The sequence below is a fragment of the Alosa pseudoharengus genome, unplaced genomic scaffold (assembly GCF_046254945.1).
Source record: "Alosa pseudoharengus isolate Yale_2024_CS ecotype anadromous, Long Island Sound unplaced genomic scaffold, YU_APseudo_1.1 YU_APseudo_1.1_scf_11, whole genome shotgun sequence".
In the NCBI taxonomy this organism is placed as follows: Eukaryota; Metazoa; Chordata; class Actinopteri; order Clupeiformes; family Clupeidae; genus Alosa; species Alosa pseudoharengus.
Window position 1 is genome coordinate 31,547,416 of NW_027468576.1, and position 24,024 is coordinate 31,571,439.

Consider the following 24,024-nt stretch of genomic DNA (forward strand, 5'->3'; position numbering starts at 1 on the left):
TTGAAAGAGCTCCAAGCAAAACCCCGATGGTTTATTTGATTTGGCAAATACAATGTAGCACATGATCTTTGATTTACCTTCCTTACACTGGGCATGATGATTTATGGCTAAAAACAAAACCTATGCCATGAATGCCAGAGAAATGTAGAAGCCTGACAGAAATGTTTCACAAAATCTGACAAAAAAGCATAATGCCTGCAAAGCTGGTTAGTCACATTTTTATTAAAGAGTTTTTTTTTGTTATAATTTTGCTGTGGTTGTTTTTGACAGATAAGCAAACAAGTCTCCATTCACAAAACAAAGTGAAATAAATTTAAGATAGGCATCTATATGGAAATATAAACAGTTCAATAAATAAGACATTTCCCCCGGTGTATTTATATATACCAAGGGTTCTCAAACTTTTTGGTTCCAAGGACCCCTCGTGGGGGAGACTAATTCTGAGGACCCCCTCATAATCGTAACAATTGAGCACATGCCATTTGTATTCTCTGAAGGCCAGGTTCAATATGGTGTTTTCTTGCAGGTGTGTAACTTTGGATTTTGCGTCACTTGACGACGTACAGTACACTGACTCATTTCTCAATATTCATCAGCTATAGCTAGCTGGCAAATAAGCCAAGCTAAGCAGCAGTAGGAATGATTCTTCGTGACCTGAGTGAAGTGATTCAAGTTAAAGTTAAGTTAATGTGGGTGAGAGCAAATAGACACAATTTGCTTGTTTTTTTTGGTGAAAATGGTCGTCATTTATAGATATTTTTAAAATAATTTAGATATTTATCATTTTAAAAATTAGATCATTTTTAATAAGATAAACCACAACTTTATCATTTAAAGCATATTTTTTGCGGACCCCTTGGCTATAGATCACAGAACTCCAGGGGTCCCCGGACCCTACTTTGAGAACCACTGATATATACTACATATGTAAAAAGCAGTACTTTTTCTATACCAGAGAATCAGGTGCAACATCAACCCTTTAAATTTCATATGGTTCACAGAACAGCGACCCACAAGGACCAGAGAGACATGTACCAAATACGGCCTATTCACATTTCAGTAAACATGGCAAAGGAACAAATTACAACACAATACATGGAATATAAATTCTTATTTAAATTCTTGTTTTTTTTTGTTGAATGGGAAAATAACTGTTTTTCATTTGTTTCTGAAAAATCTGGATCTAGATCATTCAAATACTGAAGTTTAGGTTGAAACCAAAAAGATTTTCAGTTTTGAAATTTGTACAACAGAAGTTATGGCGATCATCTTCAATGATATGATAGAACCAAAACACTGCCACATTTATGGAGTTATATGAAAAATAAAAAATAGTATCTCTTTTTTTCTTTCATGTTCAATGGAATCAAACAAGATGACTGACTCATAGTCATGTGAAGCCTATGATACAATGCCATCTTTGCTACATCTGATGGAAAACTACAATACCCAGACTACAATGCTCAGTTGTTCCACAAATTAGATCTGGCATAACATTGGCCATACTAAATCCATTAGTCTCAAAGACCTTCTCCTTCACCGTCCACACCAATACAAGAACTACATCAGGGTCAAGAGCATACATTAACATTCTAATGAACGGCTACAGTTTTTGGACACAGAGCAAGATGAGTTCAACCCCATATTTGCATTTTTTTCCCCCAACCGTGCTCAGAGTAAACAGATGCTAATGTTTGTTGAGTAATAGTGGTATGAGAGTATTTATGAAATACTGACATGCAGATGGGTGATTACTACAGTGGTTTATGAATATAAGAAATTCAGAGAAAACAGGGATGATCATATGATGCATGGATGCTTAGGACAAACTATTGGATTAACTGACCCAAGGGAAAAGAGACATTTTGTGACATGGCTTTTCTATTTACAGAAGAATAGAAACTAAACATGGCTTCTGAGACATTTCAGATTTGTCCAGAACATCGAGATGTTTACATATGTTACAAGAGCCATAGTTTTTTTTCAGTGAAGCTCTAGCATTCAAGGCCAGAACGCTTACCAGGGACATGCACAATCTAGTGAAATGATATTTCCTACTGCCATGGGTCAATATGCTTCTCAAACCTCTCCACTCAAGACTCCACAGTGCACAACCTGTTTACACTTTATGTTTAAAGGGTTGTTTCGGATTATCATCATTTCTAATCATCTAACTTGCAGGCTTTTCAAGATGCACAGAAGTCTTTGCCAATTCGACAGTGTCACTTACTCTGTGTCATATTGAGAGAAATTACTGCAACAGTGCCTGCAACACTTGTGACAACAGAGACCAACATGAACCAAACTCATTTAAACAACACCCAATTTTTATACCATTCTTCCCAGCTTTCACATGCTTGCCAGAGCTTTGGAGCAGAGAGTCAACTCAGTCTCAGATGGCATTTGGTAAGGAGCTGTTGCTTCTGAAAAAGCATTAAAACAATGGACAAATATGGGATTTAGCCTACAACAACCTTCTCCTTCCAGTCTATTCACAGCAGACACTCAAGCTTCCTCTACCATCAAACGTCTTACAAAGTGATCCACTGCCACTAAGAAAGATCAGATCCTAAAAATATACCACCAGAAAATATTTCAACAGATTAGCTACGAATTGAAACAGGAACTATATATGCTACAGAGCTCTCACCACTAATGAATCATGGGCCTTAGGTAATGTTTAAGGATTTCTAGCCTTGCGACTTTCCAGTAGTGGGCTGGCAAGAAATTTTTTTTTTCTCACCCTCACCTGAAAGAGTTTAAAAAGCCTGAGAAGGGTTGCTGCCGAAGTGATGCGGAGATACAAGCGTAGCGGCTCGAACAAAAGCGCTCGGGCTGCCGTGTTTGATGTGTCAGCCGCCAAAGGATCAGCCAAGGAGAGCCAACAGGTCTACATACCACATTCTCTCTCTTTCTCGCCGAGTTTGAAGGCGAAATATGATGCCTTACCCTGGCAATAGCAAAGGGAACGACGTCTGGGTTACATTCCTCATACTTGTCAGCTTCATACGCCTCAGCTTGATAGAGACCAAATGTGGCTGGAGAGAAAGATTTGATGCCCCAAAGAACATAGCTGTACAGCAAAGAACCCACATGTAAAAAGAATGACATTTTTCAGGACATTTAGCTTCACTTCAGCACTATTCTTTGATTAGGGCTGGGCGATATGGCCAAATGGCATATGGCAAAAATGTTCAGAGTTGTGGACGATTTTTTAATACTTTTTAAACTATAAGCTACACTGTTCCCCGGTAACTACTGTAGGGCTGTATGTGTCTAACAGGTCATGGCATGACCCATTTGGCCATCGATTTAACCTGTCAATTAAGCGTAACATAATTATGATCTATTTAGAACCTACACCACCTATGCAAACCAAAACAGTAGCCAGTTGGAAAAGCAGCGTCTTCTAAACTGATGGTAAGTCCTGCTGCTGGTGTTTGAGAGACAGCTGAGGAAAATCGAGGACATTTTTCACATAGATCTTTTTCAATCTAAACTTGAATCAATCTGATAAATGTGATATATATACCCAGCCCTATCTCTGATCAGCAAGACTGAGGCCTGTGCCTGCCTCCCACTCATTCGCAGATCAGATTTTGTTTGCAATTTTGGCAAGTGAAGCTCAGTTCCCACACACAGAACACAGAACATGTTGAAACACATGGTTGAGGTCTAGCTACCTATGACCCGAGCTCTCACTTCTGGCCTCTCCTCTTTTCTTCTTTATTTCTGTGTTCTCTCTCTTTTTCGTCCTTTATCCTCTCTCTTTTTAGGGGTTCACCTGTCCCTCAGTCCTCCTGGGCGAACATGCATACACTCCGTTCCTTCCCCGCGGTCCTAGCAGCGGTCATCCTCGTCGGTGTCGCTCAGCAGGTCGCAGGCAGCGCTCGGGGACGCCTGGCCGAGGCGCTTGCGGAAGTGGCCGTTGGGCACCTGCCAGGAGTGCCGCAGCTGCGGCGCCGAGCTGATGGTGTTGGCGCGGCCCAGGCTGGTGGCCATGGCCGCCTCGAAGGTGAGAGTCTCCTCCGCGCTGGCCCCCTCCAGGCTGTGGAGCTCCTCGTGGAGGGCCAGGTATGGCTCTGAGATGTAGCGCTGGGGGGAAGAGTGAAGGGCCACCGTCGCCGGGGCGGCGAGACTCGGGAGCACCGCGGAGGGCCCCTGGGTCGGTCCCAGCCCCGCGCCCAGCCTCGGCTCCTCGGCCTCGGCGGCCTCTGTCTGAGTCCTGGGGTGCGCCTCGGCGGAGGCCAGAGGGGGTAGCTGCGCTCGGCACACCAGGGGGGAGTAGGAGATGTGCGGCCGAGGCCGGGAGGGCGTCTGGGGGAGCTGCCGGCGACCACGGGGGGTGCTGTTCTCTGAGTTGGACGGGTTGGGGCTCGCCGAGTTGATCCCCTGATGAGCAACAAACACAGAGACCAAGACGACAGAAAGAGCAGAGTGGTCAAGCTCAACACACACAAACACACACAAACATTTCTGTCAGAGAGGTCACTGGCTTCGTTCATCAGCCAACCTGTTTCAACGGAGAACGTGCCCGTCCTTCGCTGGGTGAGCGCGACTGCTTGCGTTCCCGTGACGGGTGCTGGCTGCGCTCCTCAGAGTTACAGCGGGACACGTCCGGGGAGAGAAGGTGGCGGCGCTCTTTGGAACGTCCCCTCTCCTTGTCCAACTGCTCTCTGAGGTTAGACCTGACAGCTACACAAACGTGTATGAACGTATATAAAAAAAAGAAAAGTAGTAAGGTCAATAAGGAACTCAGAGTCAAATGATGACTTCACATTTTTATTACTAACTTGGCATTTAAGAACAATCTGGCCAAGTAAATTGATGGATATTACCACATCTTGCCAAAGGACTGCAGTTGAAAATTAGCCGGCTGGCTGACACTGGCACATTTACAGAAATGTTCATTAATGTGTGTTATCCTTATAAATAAATAAATGAAATGACTTAAACTTAACTTAACATAAGCTAACACAATATGTGCTCCGAGTGAAAGAGAGAGAACGGAGAGTTGCTGACCTCTGAAGCTGCGCTGGCGTGGCCTGTTTAGCTGGTCAGGGCTGATTCTCTCCAGAGAGTACTCCTCCTGCCACAGGTCATTCACACATTGGTCTCCAATAGTGGAGAAAGAGCGCTTCATCAGAGTACTCTCAGTGGGTACCTGCCACACAAACACACATACACACACACACACACACACACACACACACACACACACACACACACACACACACACACACACACACACACACAGAAGAATTTATAGACATACATGCACATTTATATTTTCCTTGCGCGTAAATATGTAGCACATACTGTACTGTACATCCACAAAAAACACTGTGAAGTCCAAGCCCATGCAGACACAAGAGAAACACAAGACAATTGCTAAAAACACATATACCAATACACACATCAACAAATACACCAAGAAAGACTTACAAAATGATATTCACATACACATACATGACAAGCAAACACAAACACAGATACACACACTGATGACACAACAGCAACAAGACACTTTTCCAATCAGGATTCTCCACATCATTCTCAGGCACTTGTAAAAACACTGCAGGTCTTTCAACTAAATAGCATGATCCTTTTTAACACATTCCATTGACTGTGTTCCATAATCCAGCTGATCATAACTGTTCCATTGTGGCATTAGGGAACAAACATAGGACATTTACAACACACCTTTGTACTAATAGACCTCTGCTCAGAGAGAGAGAGAGAGAGCAAGCACTGCACCATGTCTGCATTAGGCACCAACAGATCCCTCATGCCTCAACTCTCAACTCACCCAATGAAACAACATTTCAAGCTAATCTCTCTCTCTCTCTCTCTCTCTCTCTCTCTTTCTCTCTATCTCTCCTCATAAAGAGCCAGCACTATAGTACGAAATTGACAGCTCTATTCAAACAGCAATATGAAAATGAAAAGCACATCCACATATGCACTGCAGTGTAGCCATTGTAGAAATCCAAAAGAGCACCGGCCAGTCAAACCAGCTGACCCACACAGGGGCCTGCGTTGCCCCTGACAACTTGTTGCCGCTGTACCTGTGTTTCTATAGCCAGCCGCGGCATCGAGGAGGCCCGGATGGACACTGCCCGGCCAGGCACCTCGAGCGGCGAGCCCTGCCTGTTAGTGGGGCAAAGGATGGGATTAAAGTCTTTGCTCTCCGGCACCTAGGCAGTCAGAGGAGAGAAGAGAGAGAGAGAGAGGAGAGGAGAGGAGAGAGAGAGAGAGGGAAGAGGAGAGAAAGAGAGAGACACAGCAGATTTCCAATGGGTGAAAGATGGAAGGAGAGGCAGGACAGAGTTTTTGCAGCGGTCATTCTCTGTCCCCAACAGAGGGTGATTTTGTCAGGGATGTGGTCTTTATTAACGAGACTGAACCTGAACTGTGCCCACACCTGCCTGTTACACTCGGTGAATAAATAACAGCGGTGGCCAGTACCACCATGTGGGACATTTTGTCCTGTCCTGTCCTCAGGAAGATCTTTGTGTGGGCGGAGGAGGCCAAGGCACAGCAGCGGGTGGGAAGCAAGGAAGCTGGAACGCCACAAGCGGAAAAGAACACCAGGAGTGGAACACCAGGAGCGGAACACCAAGAGCGGAACACCAGGAGCAGAAACACAGGGTCAAAGCTTGGAATGAAGCCGGAGAGAATTCAGAGGGGGGTGTCACACCGAGGAAGGGAAAATAAAATAAAATAAAAAATACACAATACGAAAACACTCCAAAAACCACCTCAAACTCAGATTACCATCATCAGCTCATACAACCCAGGCAATCAGCTCTGCCCTTTCACTCTAAAGTGGACACATATTGTCCAGGCAATCAACTAGTCTCCTTGGGAAAAAAAACATGCATGAATATATCTGAAAACACATCTTTCACCGTTACCATCACATACAAGTGCACCTTCAAAAGCACCTTTAAAACAAACTGAAAGGGAATCTCTAACAGCTTCTCATTACAAAAAGTAAAAAAGCGGACGACGCACTGAGTTTAGGTTTTTTAGTGCCACTCTATAGAAAAGGAGCGAAGCCAGAGACTCGATGGAGGAAAGCAAACAGAGCCCCTGTTGACCAATCACAAAGACAGGCCCATCTCACAGCTGCCTCACTGGAAAATAAAGACAACCGAGGAAAACACAAGCGAGAGAAGTCTGTGTTTACACGACACAAGTATGCCAGAAATAGGCGTTCTAAAAAAGAAAAGAAGCCCATAAAGATATCTGGCGCTCTCCTCTTTTGCCTTTGTTGGTTTTCTAGGGGAGGCACCTTTATCTGAGCCTGTTGGTGATTCCTCAACTCACTCAACACCCTTGTCAATCACCATCTCATGCACTATTACAATGCATACTCGAAAAACAAAAATCAGCATCTCATGTACTATTCCAATGCATACTCAAAAGACAAAAAAGTACTCTACTTCTCTCTTAAGCAGACAAAAAAAACACCTCAAGTGAGAGAAATAACACCGAACAAATTAACAAATACACAAAACAAATAGAGTTGAACAAGGGGGGGGGGGTGCCATTCCAAAAAGAGGATGTCAGAGCGGAATGCTGAATTGGTGTGAATGCTGTGAAGACGTGCAGGGCGTGGCCGTGTATGTGTGTGTGTGTGTGCGCTTACTGCTATAGATGGACATGCAGGGTGTGTGGCTGTGTGTGTGTGTGTGTGTGTGTGTGTGTGTGTGTGTGTGTGTGCGCTCACTGCTATGGATGGACATGCAGGGTGTGGCTGTGTGTGTGTGTGTGTGTGTGTGTGTGTTCTCACTGCTATGGATGGACATGCAGGGTGTGGCTGTGTGTGTGTGTGTGTGTGTGCGCTTACTGCTATAGATGGACATGCAGGGTGTGTGGCTGTGTGTGTGTGTGTGTGTGTGTGTGTGTGTGTGTGTGTGCGCTCACTGCTATGGATGGACATGCAGGGTGTGGCTGTGTGTGTGTGTGTGTGTGTGTGTGTTCTCACTGCTATGGATGGACATGCAGGGTGTGGCTGTGTGTGTGTGTGTGTGTGCGCTTACTGCTATGGATGGACATGCAGGGTGTGTGGCTGTGTATGTGTGTGTGTGTGCGCTCACTGCTATGGATGGACATGCAGGGTGTGGCTGTGTGTGTGTGTGTGTGTGTGTGTGTGCGCTCACTGCTATGGATGGACATGCAGGGCGTGGCTGTGTGTGTGTGTGTGTGTGTGCGCTCACTGCTATGGATGGACATGCAGGGCGTGGCTGTGTGTGTGTGTGCGCTCACTGCTATGGATGGGGAAGAGGAGCAGCAGCGACACACAAATGGTGGAAAATCTCAGGATGGGGATCAGCAGGATGGGTGAGCTTCTGAGGACAACATGCACATTTATTTTTATTTGTTTGTGTGGTTTGCATGGCTGCCCTTCCTAATTAGCGCAGGAGGCAATTACACCACAAGCTACAACATGGCGTGGGAGTGTTTATTTGAAATTATTTGGTTGTCTGCCTACCATTTGAAAAAAAAAAAAACATAGAGCCAAAATCATTTCGAATCTGGATATGGTCTGCCATACCTATCTTGTTTTTGTTTTAGGGAATAGTCATGTAGAAATCATACATAAAAGCCTCTAAAACCATTATAAACTATCCACAATTATGTTACAACAAGATAACATGAACATGGCTGAAGCTCAGTGAACATCAGCATTACAGAATCTGTGAGCACTTCTTATAACAAAGTGCATTAATGCAACCTAGATCTTGAATCTAGAAGTAAGTACAGTACATAGATAATGACATTGTGATAAATATAAATATTTTTTAACAGTAAATGAAATTACAGTTGTTACATGCCAGACATTCTTCTCCCAGTCCAGTTTAAATCATTGTATCATTAGTATGAGCTGCTGGCATGTAGGCATACTGTTTAGTGTGGAGGAGATGGATGCCTTGTGTTGGGACCCAGATGGCCAGGACTGATGGAAGTGACATATCTTTTTTTACAGTGAGGCTGATGCGTGAGTAACGGGGGGGTTGGCACTGGTGGTGGCACTTTGACATGTCCCTTTGGACGAGAGCTTGACGATGACATGAACACATAGTGATTGCCCATCAAATCATCCATGACAAATCGAACATTAGAACCCGCCCCCACTGAGAGCTTTAGCTGGCCCTTAACCCGCTAAGCATCCGTGTGCAGAATGCTAACTGTATCATCTTACAGGTGATAATACACAAAATATTGCCAAAACCAAAGTTAAAAATACTGTTGCATATAGTTTTATTTATCTATGCAATAACTTAATTCTAGAAAAGAAATAATCCTCACCTAAGGGGTAAAGGAAGTGGTGGGTTAAATTGTACAATTCAGGGTTTAGCGGTCGTAGGTTACACTGATTCTACAACAGCTAAGGGGTGTTGTTAGGCATGATGTGCTAGCTGTTGTAGAATCAGTGTAACCTACAGACTCGAGTGGCTTATTGCTTTTCTAAAACTGTTACTATAAATACCTGGCAAAGTTTCATAAAGTAAAGGCACAGCAACTAGAAATAGAACCGATTTATTCATAGATAATCACTCTTCCGCCAAGAAATATATTTTCTCTATCTGAATGGTTGCCAAGCAACATCGAGACACAGTTACTTTAACCTTTGTATCATTATGGTAGCGCAGTAATATAGAATAAAATGCGGTCAAGGTGTATGTTTATGCTGCATTTTACAACAGCATCGAACGCAATTCAGCCAATCACAATCAAGGGCCGGAACTATCAGTTTTAGAAAATGTACCTGACAAAGATGACTAATACAACCCTGAATCGGAAACCCACAAAACATTTAATTGCATCTGGTACTTATTGATGCACTCAAATCCATGGTTATTTCTTTTCAGTATACAAAAATGGTCATGTATTTTCAGTATGACCTTCTGAATGTTATGACCCATTTCAAATTGTGCTCCTTGAGACCAGATGTGTTCAGCTGAGTGCTTTCCCGTGTCTTCATAAAACCCACGAGAAACTCTATCTGCAACTGAACGGCTATGTCTCCACCCTTCATCTTACCATAGTGTGCAGGTGATGGCCGTGGTAGTGGTGGTGATACGGCTCTTCCTGCTCCTCCATATCATGGCATGTCATAGGCGACATGAACAACTCCTGCGGAGAAATGGGACTCAAGGCCACAAATCCGCCCCTGGTCCATATGGAGAAAAGAGGGGGTAAAGGAGGGGACCTGACTAAACCACATACCTTTCATGTCACATATAAACACATAGTCCATTTATACACATAGTCCATAATATATTCTTGTACACAAATACACGTTCATAAATATGTGGGGATGAAAAACAAATGCCCGTATACACACACACACACACACACACACACACACACACACACACACACACACACACACACACACACACACACCAACACAAACAAATATATGGAGAGAGAAAAAGTGATTGCTTCAGTGGGTGACGGAGTAGAATTCCAGAATCAGGTGCTCATCAGGATCAAAAGGAATGCATGTCAAAAAAGGAGAAGAGATCTGAGGCACTCTGATATATTAATAAAAGTCCTTTATTTTACTTTGGACCTGCCGACGCGTTTCGGTCGCTTCCGACCTTCTTTAAGCCCTGAAGAAGGTCGGAAGCGACCAAAACGCGTCGGCAGGTCCAAAGTAAAATAAAGGACTTTTATTAATATATCAGAGTGCCTCGGATCTCTTCTCTCCTTTTTTGAGAAACAAATATATATAGGGTCAGACACAGACACACACACACACACACATAAATATATATGGACACAAACAGACACACACTCACACACACACTTAGGGACACATAAATATAACACACACACACACACACACACACACACACACACACACAGACCCAATGCTTACAGGGCAGAGCCAGTGCTGTGAGCGAGGAAAGGTAGAGCTTTGGCATTGCTGAGAATGTCCTGAGGCAGGGAGGAGGCATCCATGCGCTGAAACATGGGGGCATGTTTCTGCAGGGAGTGAGGGAGACAGTACAAGAGGGACAGTGAATTAAGACAGACCATCACCACCCATCGCAATGGCATCCAGTCGAATGCACTTCAGATACATCCATTAGTGACCCCATATGTATAAACTGATACACAAAAACATATTACACCACATCAAAGTATATTTTAAAAAGGCAAATATCATCTTTCTCTAAAAACGCACAGTGTGGGTGAGTGACAATGTTTACTAAGTATATTAATTAGAGAAGTAATGTGGATAATTCAATTAACATCAATGGCACCTGCTCCTCCAGCTGCTGTCTCAACTTCTTGGCTTTACTCTGTTTGTAGTAGTCCATTATCATCATAGCTGCATAGATCTTGCCAATAGTCATGTCACTGGCTGAAATAACACATAAACGCCACATTAAATAAGTGAGATGCTGTTAAAATTGCTCTTTTTAAGCTAACTATAGCATAATTATAGTATTACTACATAGGAAAGAAAATCAATTGTTTTCTTTTCTGATGGTGAGAACTGTTTACAATTTACAAAATTCATTGTAGACAAGTAAGACTGGTTTGCAAAGCAAAAACAAAAGCAAAGCTAAAAAAGACACATTGTGCATAAAGGGCCGTTCATACCAAGAACGATAACTATAACGATAACTATTAAAAAATATCGTTCTTGCTTATGAACATGACATAAAGAACAATATCATTGGGGATCACTTTCAGAGTGATTTTGAGAACAATAAAAAGTTAACAGCCAATCAGAATCCATCACATTTTAGCCATCACATTCATTAACACAAGGAGAGACTTTGCTTATAGTTGGTCAGTGTGGACACTTTTATCATTATGACTAAAGTTATCGTTATAGTTATCATTCTTGGTGTGAACGACCCTTTAAGCTCAGAAACTATTTTTTATATTCATAAGGGGTTTCCATATAACTAAAAATGCAATATCTAGACAGACTATTCCAAAATGCACTTAATTCATCACTTTTTTTTTCCACCTTGGGCATGTTGAATAACCGTAAACAAATGCAGAAATCTAGCCAAGAGATGCTCTGGAATTAATTATCCACACTCCCAGCCTGTTGAAGCACCTCACCTTTATGAATAGGCACCAGCAGGTCCAAGGCCTTCTGGGAGAGATGTGGCCAAATCACACTGATCTCCTTCTGCAGATCCATGTCCATCTGTCCTCTGTCCTCTCCCCCTGCACATCAGTCAAGGAGTCAAGTCATTATTCGTGACAAATAAGCTTGTTATTAGGTCCCAGGCTGCTATGGCTTGGAACTATTGGGGGGGGGGGGGTCTCTTCGAGGTGGGCTGGTGGTGTTGTGTGCGTGTCTGACCTCGGGCGATCTTGACCTCCAGCGCCGTGCGGATCAGGGCCATGAGAGTGGAGGTGAAGTGGACGGACATTTCCTCATCCACAGGCATGTTCATCAGCACCAGCCTCTGTGGTAGCCAAGGGCCAGAGCCAGCACCACCGGAGGGGGGTTGGAGAGAAAGAAACATGTAAGTCCAGCGTTGAGTCAAACTAGCCAGCCATTACAAGTGGATTCATTGTATATATACTAAATGCATTTAGTTTCATATAACACACTAAATACTGAAATATTTGTGTCTAAATAGATTAATCATATCAAAATGTATGGAATGGTATAAAGTCACTCAGAAAACTAAATATCCACATTCAAGTACTAGGCCACAGGTGAGTGGATAGAAGTGATGCAATACTGACGGTTCTAGCCAGGCTCTATGAGAAAGTTAAGCTGTGTTCCTCAAAGATGGCCCAGTTTGATTCTTCTCAGGATTCTTTTGTTGACATTGTTTGATTATTAAGGAAGCTTAGATCATTCTAATCTCTCTGGCCATTACAGTATTAATGGAAGTATTCAACAAATATGCAGAGCCTGCCCTTACTGAGGCCCATGATTTGAGGAACCAAGTGTTTGCTCCATGATGAACAGAAAAGGGAGAGAGGAGGGGAAGAGAAGGCATGCGCATGCAGAGGAGGGGGTGAAAAAACGCCGTCTAAAAGTAGCCCAGATGTGGCCTCAATGTGTTAAGACTGGAAACTTGACAGTTATGGGGCAGAGGCTTCTAGTGTTTTTTTCTTTTCTTCTATTTTGTCTTACTTCATCCATAACAAGTGGAGAAAAAAATAGCATGCTTATATTCACTACTGAGCCACTATGCGACATCCATCACGTTAGCAATTTCAAGAAGTAAAACAGCGATCTGACAGAAAGAATGCACTCGACACTATATACACAACATACATGTTTACATCTGGACGAAAGGTCGGACAGTGAGAATGAGGTTATATGTTTCCAAGGAAGAGGGAGAGAAAGGCAACTTTGAAAGCACAGGTGACATATTGACGTTTTGCCGGTCTCCCCTCTTGTCTAACTACTGATATTGATGTTTTTGAGAAAATCAATACATCTCTGTGCTGAATTTTACAATTACAAAAATCAAGCAACCAAACAAGCAAAACAAATACACAAACATGAAAGAACAAAGAATGACTAACCACTGAACAAAAACAAAGCCAACAAATTATGCTTATCCTCTCACAAGCACTCTCAGCATGTTGTGCTAGATGTAGGCTAAACGAATGGTCTAACGGTGATCACTGATCCAACAATGTCACATTGCCAAGAATGTGACATCTGCTGGCATTGTTTATTTGACTAAGTCTGTGTAGAATAAGAATGACACTGTACAAAAAATAATGTAGAAAAAAAAATGTAAATATGTAAGTATGCTCAGACTACCTTATAAGCAACTTTGGAAGGACATTTCTTGCCCAGGCCAAGAGGCGGAGACATGTGCGTCAGCATCTCGTACATGTCAGTGTAATGAATGCGGCCACTGGGGGTGGAGGTTGAGCAATGAAAATGAGGAAGAGTACGAGGAGGAAGAGGAGGAGGGGGGAAGGCAACAGAGAAGGTAAACATTCCAAAAAGAACACAGAGAAAAGAATAGATGAAAGAAAGGAAAAAAAAACAGGAGAGGGGGAAAAAAGAGAGGAGGGTTATTCAGTGCACTCCCACACTACGGGAGACAAAAAAAAAACAAGTAAGAGGTAGAGGGTGAAAGCAACAACACAGATTAAATTCGAAAAAATGAGAAACAAAAAAGGTTGTCGTCTTTCTATGCGCAGCAGTCATAGAAATTGCTGAGGAGAGAAGCTGGTTGTTTGTAAGTATGGACAGAGAGATGATAGGTGAGACTCCTGGGGCTGGAAGAACAACAGCAGTTTGGGGTGTGTGTGGGGGGGGGGGGGTTGAAATCGTGGCTCTTACAATGCTGACAAACCCAAAAGTTGTGGTAGTGGTGGGGTGGGGTGGGGTAGGGGTGGGGGTGCTGGTGTTTGTGGAACCATCCACACCAAAATAAAAACCACAACAATCACCGTCTCAGGCCACCAGAGCACAAAAGTCCCCACAATGACTGTCATTTAGAAGAATACCCATTCGCATTGGGTATTCGCCTCAGTTGGCTGATTGCAGTGATTTGGTGTGGATGCCACTTGAAGAGCTGCCTCACTACCCTGCAGGACCAGGCACTGTCATTCTCTGGGTGAGGAGGAGAGCGTTACCCCACCAGCGCGAAAAGGCCAAGGGTGGACGGGAGGGAACCAGTATCAGGCAGGGGAAAGGGGGGTAGAGGTGGAGAGGAAGAACTAAGGGGGGGGGGGGGGAGTGAGTGAGGAATGGGTTTTTCGGGGGAGATTGGGGGGTTGGGAAAGAGAGGGGTGTGTGAGGAGGGGGGTCAATAAGGGTATCTTGTGGGGGGAGAGCCAAACCTTGCAGGCCACCCTGTAGGGGCAATTCTTTCCAAAGCCCAAAGGGGGTGAAATTGCACGCACTACTTTGTACATCTCCTTATAGTGGATCCTTCCACTGGAAAGCAAAATACATTCTGTTAGAGAAACACAGGAGTTGGGGACTAATCGTGTCAGGTCAGAGCTGGATCACCCACATGCTTTTGGTTGTATAAACAGATGTTGGCCCTGTGTTATTTAGGGAAGAACAAGGCCACTGCATACAATATAGTATATATTTGAAGAGTTCAGATGCAAAACCCTCTAAATCCATCTGACCACTTTTCTTTTAAATGAGCATTTAAATAAAGTCTCCTATAGGTTTTTGCCTATAAATCGATATTTTAGACCAGGAAGAGAGTGGTATTTAGTGGGTTTAGAAGTTAAATTATTTGATTAGCGTATACTATGTGTGGAGAGCATCCCCTCACCATCTTTATCTCATTTTTGACATAGGTGGCATTTAGAGGCTTTTGCATCTGAACCCTTCATTTCTTATATATCTTATTTTAGTATAATGGGTTACGTGAGATTGGGCATTTGACAAAAATAGTTACAAATACAACAGTCTGTACTGTTTATGTAAGTAGTTCATGTACTGTATCACTAAAGTGATACATAACATAACAGAAATTATTTCTGAATGTCGTACAATCAAATAATAGTTATTATACAATGTAATTACTATACACCCATCATTGCTGAGACATCCTATAGCAATGGTTAATAACATTTAAATTACATATTCAAAACACTCACAAGATTGCCATGCATTCTACACAGTATATGTACAGTATCCAACCAGTATCTCTGTTTCAAGCATGTCAAATATAAACAAATGCAAATACAAACCATGAAGCAAAGAATGCTAAATCTTTTTCACAAATCTTTTTCTAATCATATTCAGGAACAAGAAATGGATCATAATTGCAGTAATTTCAATAATTTGTGCTGAACAGCGTTGGCTTTGTGATTTTGGATAATACTTAATAATAATAATAATAATTACTATGGATAAAATACAAGTAGTTGCTCACCATGCGGCACGGTCGTACTCGCCCCAGATGCGAACAAACTCATCCAGGTGATGAGGGCCCAGGATGGAGGAGTCTCTTGTGAGGTACTCAAAGTTATCCATGATGACCGCCACAAACAGGTTCAGCATCTAAGTGGAGGACATGAGGAGGAAACCATGAATGCAAATAAAGTTTCATGTTATGGTGTCAACAAACTAATCCATGTAAATGTGTGGTGTGCACCTAAATGTCTGTATAAAATGTATAGAAATCTATAGTATGTATATACTTACTATACGGCTCTTCACAATGCAACTAGAATGCTCCATTGACTTGAATGAGATTTCCCAAAGTTCTACCGGTCATTATGTAAGGGATAATGTATAGAACGCTGGTCATTATCGGGAAATAGGTCCTGACAGGGCAAACCGGACCCCGACGCGCAGCAGAGGGGTCTGGCGCGTCGAGGTCCGGTTCGCCCTGTCGGGACTTATTTTCCCAATAATGACCGGCGTTTTATACATTATCCCTTACATAGTATGCATTTGTGTGATTCTGCATATTTTGTGCATTTATTGGTACATCTCTCTGTCTCACCAGGAATGAGCTGAAGAAGATGAAGGAGACAAAGTAGAAGTAGGCGAAGTCTGTGCCACAGCCTCCTTTGTTTAGGGGGTCCTGCTCACAGTCCTTCCCCCCCAGACAGGACAGCATGATCTCCTGCCACGACTCCCCCGTGGCACTCCTGCACACACAACACAGCTCTCAGCTTCTTACATCTTGCCCACTCGTCTCCTAGCAAAAGGCGCTGACCAAAACTGTTTTTCAGACCGAACACTGGTGGGCTGAGGATATTTTATGTTTTTATAGTGTATTGACATGCTGTGTTAAACTCTGATCCCTTCTTTTAGTTTTTTGCGCTACTTTGTACCACAGACTCTGTGAGCAGAATAACACTCAATTAGACCGAATAATACAAAAAGTAAAACACATCCTGGAGAAAAAGTGGAGTGTTTTCACCCAAGTTTTCTCCACTTTCCCCATGGCCCAGAAGGAGGCCTGCAGAACGTTAAGCTCTGCTTGTGAGTGACAGCTGCTCTGTGGGCTGACGGAGGGCGAGACGGTGTGCTGCCGTACCTGAAGAGAAGCATGAGAGCTCCAAAGAACGTCTTGAAGTTGTTGTGCTGGTTGATGTGAGACTCCTCATCCAGCTTTATATTTCCAAAAACCTGTGTCACATGTTAGACTCATATGTGGGTATTGGCATTTGGTATTATTTGGATTTGATCTGGTTTGGTATGACTGGTGTGATTTCTTGCCAACGACAAATAGACGTAAGTGGACTTTACGCTATTGGAAAAGAGATGTATCACAAAGTATCAGGTGCGCTTACCTGCATTCCAATGATGGCATATATGAAGAACAGCATGGCAATGAGCAGACACACATAAGGTAGAGCCTGAAAGGGAAGCCTCATGTCAAATCACTGTCAACGACCTTAATGATAATGAAGTTGATGTTGAATACTGCAACAATGTGCATGATTACTGTATAACAATGACTAAAGCCCTGTGTACATCAGCATCACTTGCCACGCACATCAGCGGCAACGTTTTTTTAACTGGCAAAAACTGGAAAAACAATGGATTTTATGGAGCAGCGGCAACAAAATAAAACTGAATCCTAATCTACACAGCGGTGGCGGCAAAGTGCTACGCTTGTGTGCGGAGTTGTATTGAGAACAATGGAATATAATGTAATTGATTGTCGAAAGCAGAGTGTGTGGCGCCGGTGTGCAATGGCCTTCATGCTGGATATTTGACTGTTAATTATTGGCCTTCATGCTGGATATTTGACATTAATACAACCATCCATCCAACTGTCAATGAATGAATGAATGAATGAATGAATGAATGGATCATCACTAAGCAATCATCATTAAGCAATGCATCATCATGGCAGGAGGCTGTCAAAGAGGACTACTGACCTTAAAGGACTGTACAAAGGTCCAGAGTAGTATTCGTATGGTGTAGCCCTGTCTGAGCAACTTAATCAGCCGAGCTGCTCTGAAGAGCTTCAGGAAGCTCATGTTGACGGATGTTGACTGGCAGCACAGAGAGCACAGAGGGGGAACACACACACACACACACACACACACACACACACACACACACACACACGCACACACACACACAAACACAGGTGGGTTTAAAGGCGGATATTTCCGAGGCTCTTTATTTAAATTAAAGGGTGACTGAAGAATTGAAAAATATTTACTTTTACCTGCATGTCCACCATTACAATTTCAGTGATGCTGCCAAGGACGGTAATGAAGTCAAATATATTCCACGTATCGCGAAAGTAGTTCTGCAAAAGAACAGCCAATGAGATAAAGTGACATGAAATATTGAATATATTGAATATATATGAAATATATATAAAGGTCAGTACAGAGGTGTTCAGCTTTCATCCGAGCTCTGTACTGACTTCATTCTGATGAGTGGAAATTGCTCCTGTGCTTATGTAACGTAGGCGAACTGAGCTAGTGTGCTAGTTGCCCGTGTAAATCCTCACAGCCCTAACCTTAAGAACGCTTCTAACCGCTGAGTTGGAAGCCTGGGCTTTTAGCTCAGTGGTTAGAGCGTTCGACTCCCATGCCGTTGTGTGTGGAGGTGTGCGGGTTCGAGGGCCGTGAGCGCTGGACGAATTACGACCTGGGTTACACTTACCAGGAAGCCAAACGCCATGATCTTGAGCACACACTCCACAGAGAAGAGCACAGTGAAGGCCGTGTTCAGGTGTTTCAGCACCGTGTCGTACGCCGGTGGGGCCGAGTAATACTACGGACACACACACACACACACACACGAAGAGAGAGGAGGTGAGAACAGGCAGGGATGTAGTGGAGGCTAAACGCAAGTAAACACAGTTTATCCACCTCTGAAATTTCAGAAATAGAGTTTATCCACCTCTTGTTAGAGTTTATCCACCTCTCAAAAGAGTTTATTCACCAATTGCAACTTTTAACATCCAAAAATCACAATTTATAAGTATATATACTCTTTTGATCGCGTGAGGGAAATTTGGTCTCTGCATTTATCCCATTCCGTGAATCACACAATGAACACACAGTGAGGTGAAGCACACACTAATCCCGGCACAGTGAGCTGCCTGCAACAACAGCGCCGCCCGGGGAGCAATGAGGGGTTAGGTGCCTTGCTCAAGCTGCACTTTAGCCGTGCCTACTGGTCGGGGTACGAACCGGCAACCCTCCGGTTACAGGTCCGAAGCGCTAACCAGTAGGCCACGCCTGTATTACCTACATTCACAATATGTACACTCATCAACACTCTAGGAATCATTTAATACCCCTGGTATTGTTATAAACATTGGACAATAACCTCCACCATCATCAACGATGTTCTGAATGTCTTTTTTAAAAATCTGATACCGCATGGCGCAGTCCATCTCACCCATATAACAGAATTCATAGTTTACACACCTCTTATTTTACCACTACAGTACATCCCTGAGAACAGGGTCAACTGTATGTGAGGTATCCTGTATGTGAGGTATCCTGTATGTGAGGTATACAAGTGTATGATGTTTTATTCATTACCACTAAATTACAGTATTAGCCTGAATTACAGCACCTGGAATGAGAGAATGAGGTAAAGTACAATGAAAGGAAACCAGGCTGAAATATCAAGGGATGAGAGACAAAAGAGTAGCAGAGTGTGTTTCTTGCATGGCACATTGCTGTGACCTAAAGTGACATCCATGAACTGATCTCAACCATTGATGTCAGCAACATCCTCCCTCCCCCCAAGCCTGCCAACACCCATCATCCCTCTTGCATATCTGACATGGTGAGGCACTCCCAGAGCATCTGATGCTGCCAAGCTGGGTGGCAACATTTACTTTAGCCTAGGTGTGGAAACAACTGTCAGACACGCAGCTAGCAGACACATACCACGCACACATACTGTGTGTGCCATAAACAGCGCCCAGTGTTTTAGGCAGCCCAGGGGGAGAGCTCATGCTGGTATGTTAAGTAAATGCTCAAGGCTATACATCAATATTTAATGACCAGTGAGTCACGTTCGTCTGGGCAAAATGTTTAGGAGTTGTTTGGGAAATGTTCTCCAAGCCTGCCTGGGATGTCTAGCCTATACATCTGTCTGGCCAATAGATCTTACATCTGTAAGACCTACCTGTAGATTTTGCAACCAACAACTATATGTCTGCAGTGAGCTGTATGACAAATATAACACCAAACTGTCTCGCTCTGCATTGAGACGTAATGTAAGACTGATGTTTTTGCTAGGGGGTTAAACAAGGTGATGCAAGGGGGCACTGCGGAGCAACAATGGGAATGGTGTGAGCCTGTATGGGGGGTAGATCTAGGGGTGACCTTGAATGACCTGACGTCAACTCACCTTCATCATGAGGACTATGGTATTGAGGGCGATCATGGCCAGCACTGTGTACTCAAACGAGGGTGACACCACAAAGTGCCACAGCCGGTACTGGAAGGTCTGCCTGTTCTGGGGCATGTAGCGAGTCAGTGGTTTGGCGCTGATGGCAAAGTCAATGCAGGCCCTCTGGAAGATAAGAGAAGCAGAGGGAAAGGCAGAGACAAAGAGAGCGCATTGGTGTTACTGTCAAGGGAAGGAAACTTCAAAAGAGATGTCTGTCTCGCTAGCCGCTTGTGCCGAAGCCCTGGGCAGAAAGCACAATGAGTCTCGCTCCCAGGCTACACCCTTTGTGTGAGTGAAAAACTAAGCCAACCTCACGCTAGCCAAAGGCACTGGATTGCTTGCTTTGCTGGCTCTTGAAAGGGGTTTACATATGAGTGGAACTTTTGAAATGAGCCTGCGAGGGTCAATATTGATGGAGGGCAAATGGCATTTCGGTGGGGCAGACTATGCAATCTTTATGTGACGTCTGCGTAGGCGTCCAAGACTCTATTTTCCACGAAAGACGGTGGCCCTTCGCATCATCCGCTGTCAACGGAGCTGAGAGAGTGAAGCTCTTTCACCTGAGTGGGGTCATTTTAAACGACGCGCAACATTCCAGTGTTAACCCATGGCCCTCACACACAAAACTGTGACAGTGTTCCATTTCCATGGAATGGAATGTGAGGTCAAGTTCTAAGAGTGGACCTTTGAGGGGGTTACCACAACGAGTGATGACAAGTGGTAAACAACACAGTTCGGAAGGGCAGCTCTGGTCCTCCACCCCACATGCCTCAGGAAGTGGCCGGAAGTGTGAGTGGCACAAGATGTAGTGACTGTGCACCACGCGTGTGTTCAGGGTTCACTGAGGGCATCTGTCTTGCACAGTTGTGGGTATGTTACACAAGAGGATGGAGAATACTATGCTAATGCTACAGTGTGTGATTTTTTGTGTAAGTGTGTGTGTATCCATGCGAGCACTTTTGTTTGTGTGTTTGTCTGTGTGCCTGTACAGTACATGAACTGAGACCACAGATGCTTTCATTATAAAAAAATATGACCACCAGATGTTTTTACTGAATAGTTCCATCGCCCTGAATGGAAAGCTGTAAATGATCAAACACAGCTGTACAATAATTAGAAGAATTACCTCTCCCTTGCAGAGAACGGCCTGAGGCTGATGGTGAACAATAGTGAAATGCAAACTGTCCCAGTTACCCACACTGTTTCGCCACTCGAGAGGGAACTGGACAAAAAGGTACATGTACCTTAACAAAACAGACACAGCCCTGTTCATAGGTCTTCTTTTCGTCGATATTTGGTAAAATAGCAGCTATCGATTTAATATGATACAGTCAACTTTCTGCCAGAGTGAACAGACATAATTTGGAACATCTACTCGTGCACTATATATGAGAAGCATATTACATCTCTCTCTATCTCTCTCCTTCTCTCTCTCTCTCTCTCTATCTATAGAGAGAGAGAATGAGTAGATGTTCTGTGTGTGTCTGCTCTGGTACCTCATTCTTCTCCAGGCTGCACTCCTCCATCATCTTGTCGCCCTGCTCCTGGAAGGTGATGATGATGAGGGCCACAAAGATGTTCACAAAGAAGAAGGGGAAGACCACAAAGTAGACCACATAGAAGATGGACATCTCCATCCGGTTCCCTCGGCTGGGACCGCGATCCTCCTCGGTCACGTCCACTGAGTGCTGCAGGACCCTGAGAACCGGAGAATGATACAATCTTTAGAACAGACTCTTGATAACAACTCAATGCCTCACGGCTTACTTACTTACATACTTACTGAACTTAAACTTTTTGTAGAAAGTGATCTACTAATGAGAAATATAGAATATTAAACCACATATTGGGATATTGGACATGATGCTGTTTCGAACTCTCTCACTTTATTACAACAATAACATGCAGGGAGAGCATGACTATTACACATCTTGAATGACAGGAAATTGTTTTGTGGGTGGTTGACCGAGAGAAAAAAAACATGATCCCATGTGTCCTACTAACGGCCTACTGCACTTCATGCCACATGTGTGGACATGGGACAAATGAGCTAAAGTAGCCCTTCTTGGCGTCATTGTGCCTTTCAATATGTCATTCCACCCAAACATTTAATTACTAGCATGTTCAGTGTTTATTTTACATTCACTAAACTTTTAGTCACTGAATACCACAGGAGCTTTTTGTCACTGAATACCAAGAAGGCTTCATCTGTCCTGTTTTTCTGATAAACAAGCCCTGCCGTTATGACATATGAGAGATGACAGGCTAGAAGTCAGGGCATTCATGAAGTGGTGATCTTCATAAATCACACTTTACAACAGCCCTTCATCTTGTCTCATAAATGTTATTTTTATGGGGGTGTAGATACTCACTGTGGCCAGCCCTCGCCCGTAGAGACGGTGAAGAGGGTCAGCAGGGCCCAGACCACGTTGTCGTAGTGAAAGTCGTGTCTCTTCCACTCCCTCTTCTTCACCTCCTTCTTGTCTTTCTCGTAGTCGATGTAATATCCCCTGAAAGAGACGGCGTGACGTCACACCACACACTCCCCCACTCCAAGCCACTTCACCTTGACAGTATCGTTCATATTTGATTTGCCAATCACCACAGTTCCTAAGCTAAGAGGCACTGATGATTACCATCATCAGCCGACTCAAGCAGGGCAGAAGCAACAGACCCATAGTACACATGATTGATTTTGTGCTCTCTGTGCCTCATACTTTATATAAATCTGTTCAATGCAAACGGGAGATAGAAATACTATCTAAATTGACCTTGACTCAGTCAAGGCAACTGAGCCTTCTCTCTCATTGAAAAAACAACATCCCTGGCAAAGGACCCTAGAGGGTAATGCTTCATTGTATCCTGATTGTCAACATTAAATATGGGTGAGGCCAGAATGATGCACTGTATCATTGCACACAGGCAGCTGGATAGACACCTACTTGCAGTCCGTCTGCGTGTCCTTGGAGCTGTCCGTGCAGTAGAAGAACTTCCCTTTGAAAAGCTGCACAGCTATCACGGCGAAGATGAACATGAAGAGCTTGTAGACGATGAGGATGTTGAAAACGTTCTTCAGAGAGTTGACCACACAGTCAAAAACTGCCTACAAAGTGGAGAGAGAGAGAGAGAGAGAGAGAGAGAGAGAGAGAGAGAGAGAGAGAGAGAGAGAAAGAGAGAAAGAGAATACAAATGAATACTTACTAGTTCAATCATAAGTGCAAGAAAATAAGTGGAATTGCCTGGGCATTACATCAGTGAAGGAGGCTTTAGCTTCTCATTCAGGGAAATAATCTCCGACACTCTTCAACGAGACTTTCAAAATAGAAGTGAGGGATGGCCAACAAGGACACAGAACGTGTCTATGGCTTTGTATCCGTTGATGAAACTTTAAGCCATTCCAGCCTTCCTCTTAATGACAGAATCTCCCACACAAGAGCCTTCTCATACGTCCCTGTAGCATGTGTTGGTGACCTTCGTTACAAGAGAGCTCATTTGGTACTTTTATCTTCAAACAATTTCCAAAACCCTCTCTGGGTACTACATGGACCCCTCTCGGGTTCAAAGACAGCTGGTGAACGGAACAATACTCCTCTGAGACAACCATCGTTTCACACACATAGTTTAAATAAATTGTCGAAATTTTTTGACAATTTTGTTTGATGAAGTTCTCTAATATTTCACTTACTAAGTGACTC

General features: G+C 43.6%; 1 protein-coding gene across 1 annotated transcript in view; it reads right to left on the reverse strand.

Moving 5' to 3' along the window:
* Positions 1–893: 893 nt before the first annotated feature.
* Positions 894–24,024, reverse strand: part of cacna1ea (calcium channel, voltage-dependent, R type, alpha 1E subunit a) — a 123,734-nt gene continuing 100,603 nt past the window's right edge. The window contains exons 28-48 of the mRNA XM_076275452.1: positions 23,272–23,432; positions 22,702–22,839; positions 21,826–22,027; positions 20,288–20,452; positions 18,578–18,688; positions 18,126–18,215; positions 17,836–17,952; positions 17,242–17,307; positions 16,986–17,077; positions 16,446–16,593; positions 15,870–15,997; positions 13,781–13,877; positions 12,350–12,455; positions 12,103–12,210; positions 11,286–11,386; positions 10,898–11,004; positions 10,054–10,183; positions 6,069–6,197; positions 5,023–5,164; positions 4,514–4,695; positions 894–4,392 (exon numbers count right to left, since the gene is read on the reverse strand). Coding sequence (XP_076131567.1) covers positions 3,841–4,392; positions 4,514–4,695; positions 5,023–5,164; positions 6,069–6,197; positions 10,054–10,183; positions 10,898–11,004; positions 11,286–11,386; positions 12,103–12,210; positions 12,350–12,455; positions 13,781–13,877; positions 15,870–15,997; positions 16,446–16,593; positions 16,986–17,077; positions 17,242–17,307; positions 17,836–17,952; positions 18,126–18,215; positions 18,578–18,688; positions 20,288–20,452; positions 21,826–22,027; positions 22,702–22,839; positions 23,272–23,432 — 3,072 coding nt within the window. The 3' untranslated portion in view covers positions 894–3,840. The remainder of the gene's footprint in view (positions 4,393–4,513; positions 4,696–5,022; positions 5,165–6,068; positions 6,198–10,053; positions 10,184–10,897; positions 11,005–11,285; positions 11,387–12,102; positions 12,211–12,349; positions 12,456–13,780; positions 13,878–15,869; positions 15,998–16,445; positions 16,594–16,985; positions 17,078–17,241; positions 17,308–17,835; positions 17,953–18,125; positions 18,216–18,577; positions 18,689–20,287; positions 20,453–21,825; positions 22,028–22,701; positions 22,840–23,271; positions 23,433–24,024) is intronic.